This window comes from Triticum aestivum, chromosome 2D, assembly GCF_018294505.1.
Source record: "Triticum aestivum cultivar Chinese Spring chromosome 2D, IWGSC CS RefSeq v2.1, whole genome shotgun sequence".
NCBI lineage: Eukaryota > Viridiplantae > Streptophyta > Magnoliopsida > Poales > Poaceae > Triticum > Triticum aestivum.
In genome coordinates this window covers 414,525,973-414,528,189 of record NC_057799.1, presented here as the reverse complement: position 1 = coordinate 414,528,189, position 2,217 = coordinate 414,525,973, and the positions used below count along the sequence as shown (strand labels likewise).

General features: G+C 56.8%; 1 protein-coding gene across 1 annotated transcript; it reads right to left on the bottom strand.

Moving 5' to 3' along the window:
* Nucleotides 1–512: 512 nt before the first annotated feature.
* LOC123049462 (ETHYLENE INSENSITIVE 3-like 5 protein) lies at nucleotides 513–1,910 on the bottom strand. Its single transcript, XM_044472372.1, has one exon. It carries the CDS (start codon nucleotides 1,908–1,910, stop codon nucleotides 513–515), a length of 1,398 nt encoding a protein of 465 aa, XP_044328307.1.
* Between the last annotated feature and the right edge of the window lie 307 nt (nucleotides 1,911–2,217).

Genomic DNA, 2,217 nt, shown 5'->3' with positions numbered 1-2,217 from the left:
GTTATTTTACGGGGCTTTTTGCAGGGTCTGCTAGAGTTGCTCTTAGTTGTCGCCGATTTAGAACAATAATATGGATCAGAGGGGTAGTTTTGAAGACCTTTTGTATGCTTTTGTTGTTGAATGTTATGAGTTCTAGTTGAATAGAGTTGCATTTGTACCGAAAAAATTAGACGTTCAATGTTCGCCCCGGTTAACTTGAATTTCTGGGTCCGCCACTGCTAGTAACTTAGCTAGTTACTGTAACATCACACATATCAAGGCAAGATGAGTCTATAGCATAATAAATGAAGTGTTGCATGTTACTACACATATGTTACTTCCCACTATAGAGATAGTAACATAGAGTAGTAACATGCTCATGTTACTACTCTATGTTACTGCCTATTGTGGCTAGTCTAAGCATTCTTGCATGAAGGCTCTTAATAATGTGGCATGGGTATAGAGCCGGCAGTGGGCTCTTCTATTAGCCATGCTCTTAAATGTGTTTTAGCAAAACTGTAACTTTTAACCCACTAATCCAAATCCGAACTCCCCCGGTGCCAGATCGGACTGCCCGGGAAGTCACTCGTGTCCACCACATCGGCAACGCTCAAGAAATCGTCGAACATGTCATCGCGCACCGTCGCCGCGTCCAGTACGCCGGTCTCAGCACAAGAGGTATTGTTCTGCTCCCCACCTCCAGCAACCACGTCCTTGATCTCCTGCTCACCACCGTCTGTTCCCTGCAGACAGCTGTAGTACATCATCATGAGCTCGTCGATGGAGTTGCGGTCCGCCTCCGCTACGACGTCAATGCCCGGCAGCGCAACCAGCTCCCGGCCACTGCCACTGTCGACATTTCCTCCCGCGCTCTCGTTTCCGACCTCTCGCTTGCGCTTGTCGACGTGAAGGTCGCGTTCCGCTTCCCGCGGCTCCTTGTCGTCGTCGTCGTCCTCCTCATCGAGCGGCGTGATCCGCAGGGCGCGCTGCACGTGGCGGTCGAGCGCCTCCTCCTGGGTGATGACCCTGGACCAGGTCTCGGCGTCCCTGGCGCTCATCCTATGCTGCAGCCGCTTGGATTGCCACACGAGCTTGCGCATCTGGTCGAAGCGCGGGCTCAGGTGCTTAATCACCGCGCTCAGCAGGGAGATCTTCCACGCCTTCTTCAGGTCGTGGGGCTTCCGGTACGGCGGCGGACCCTGATGGGCCTGGGTCTTGCCCTGCAGGCCCCACCAGACCTCCTGGCCCGTCGGCCACCACGGCGGCGGCAGTCCCCTGTCCAGCGGGAAGCTCCGCTGCGGGGGCTCGCAGTGCTGGATCAGCGCCGAGAGCAGAGACCCCAGTGTGCTGTCCTGGATGTCGAGGAGCCCGTGGAGGAACGACGACCCCGGGCTTTCGAGTGCCGTCGACGGACCGGCCAGGGCCGTCGGCCCGGTCCGCTCGAACCCAACGTCCTCCTTCCACCAGCCGCGGAGGCTGTCGGAGGAGCCGGACACGGGCATGCCGGTCTCGTCCACGATGCCGTACACGAACCCCCGCGCGTTGCACGCTTCCATCATCCTGAGCATGTGCCGGAGAACACCATCCTGCGCCCGGAGCATCGCCTTGCGGCGGTACCGTGACTCGGGCATCTCTGCCTCTTTCTCTGCTTGGGCCAGGTCCGTCCCCGGCCCCTGCGCTATTGCTCTCCGGTCATGGCCCGGACTGCCCTCGAGCTTCATGAGAAGCAACTGGTCCTTCCACATGCGCTTCTTGAGGTCCGCGATCTCGATAGACTCTGAATCTGACTCGGACTCGCTGTCGTCCTGCAGGTCCGGCTTGGCGGCAACAGCCACGGCATGGGGGTCGGCCTTGGTCTTGCCTCTGTCCATGGCTGGCCGTGGCAGCTGGTGCAGGCCAGGAATAGGTTTGTCGTTGCTGGGGCTTCCCATAGGGACGTAGCTGCTACGGGTGTAGCGGCTCGTCGATCGAATTTATAGGCGCTGCAGAAGAATGTAGAAGAATGCTGACCGTCTAGGGATGCGAGCCCACCAGTGGGGTAGTGCATGGCGGTATCTTCACGAGCTCGGTAGCTCCCGTTGGAGCGCACATGGTTTGGATCATGACTCACGGCGTAAAGTTTGTTCTCTTCCAGCAGACAACACAAACACGCAGCAAAACATGGAAGTGAGAACTGAGAAGAAGAACAAGATGCATGGACGTCAGTACACCAGAAAACATTAGTTTAACAAAGATGCA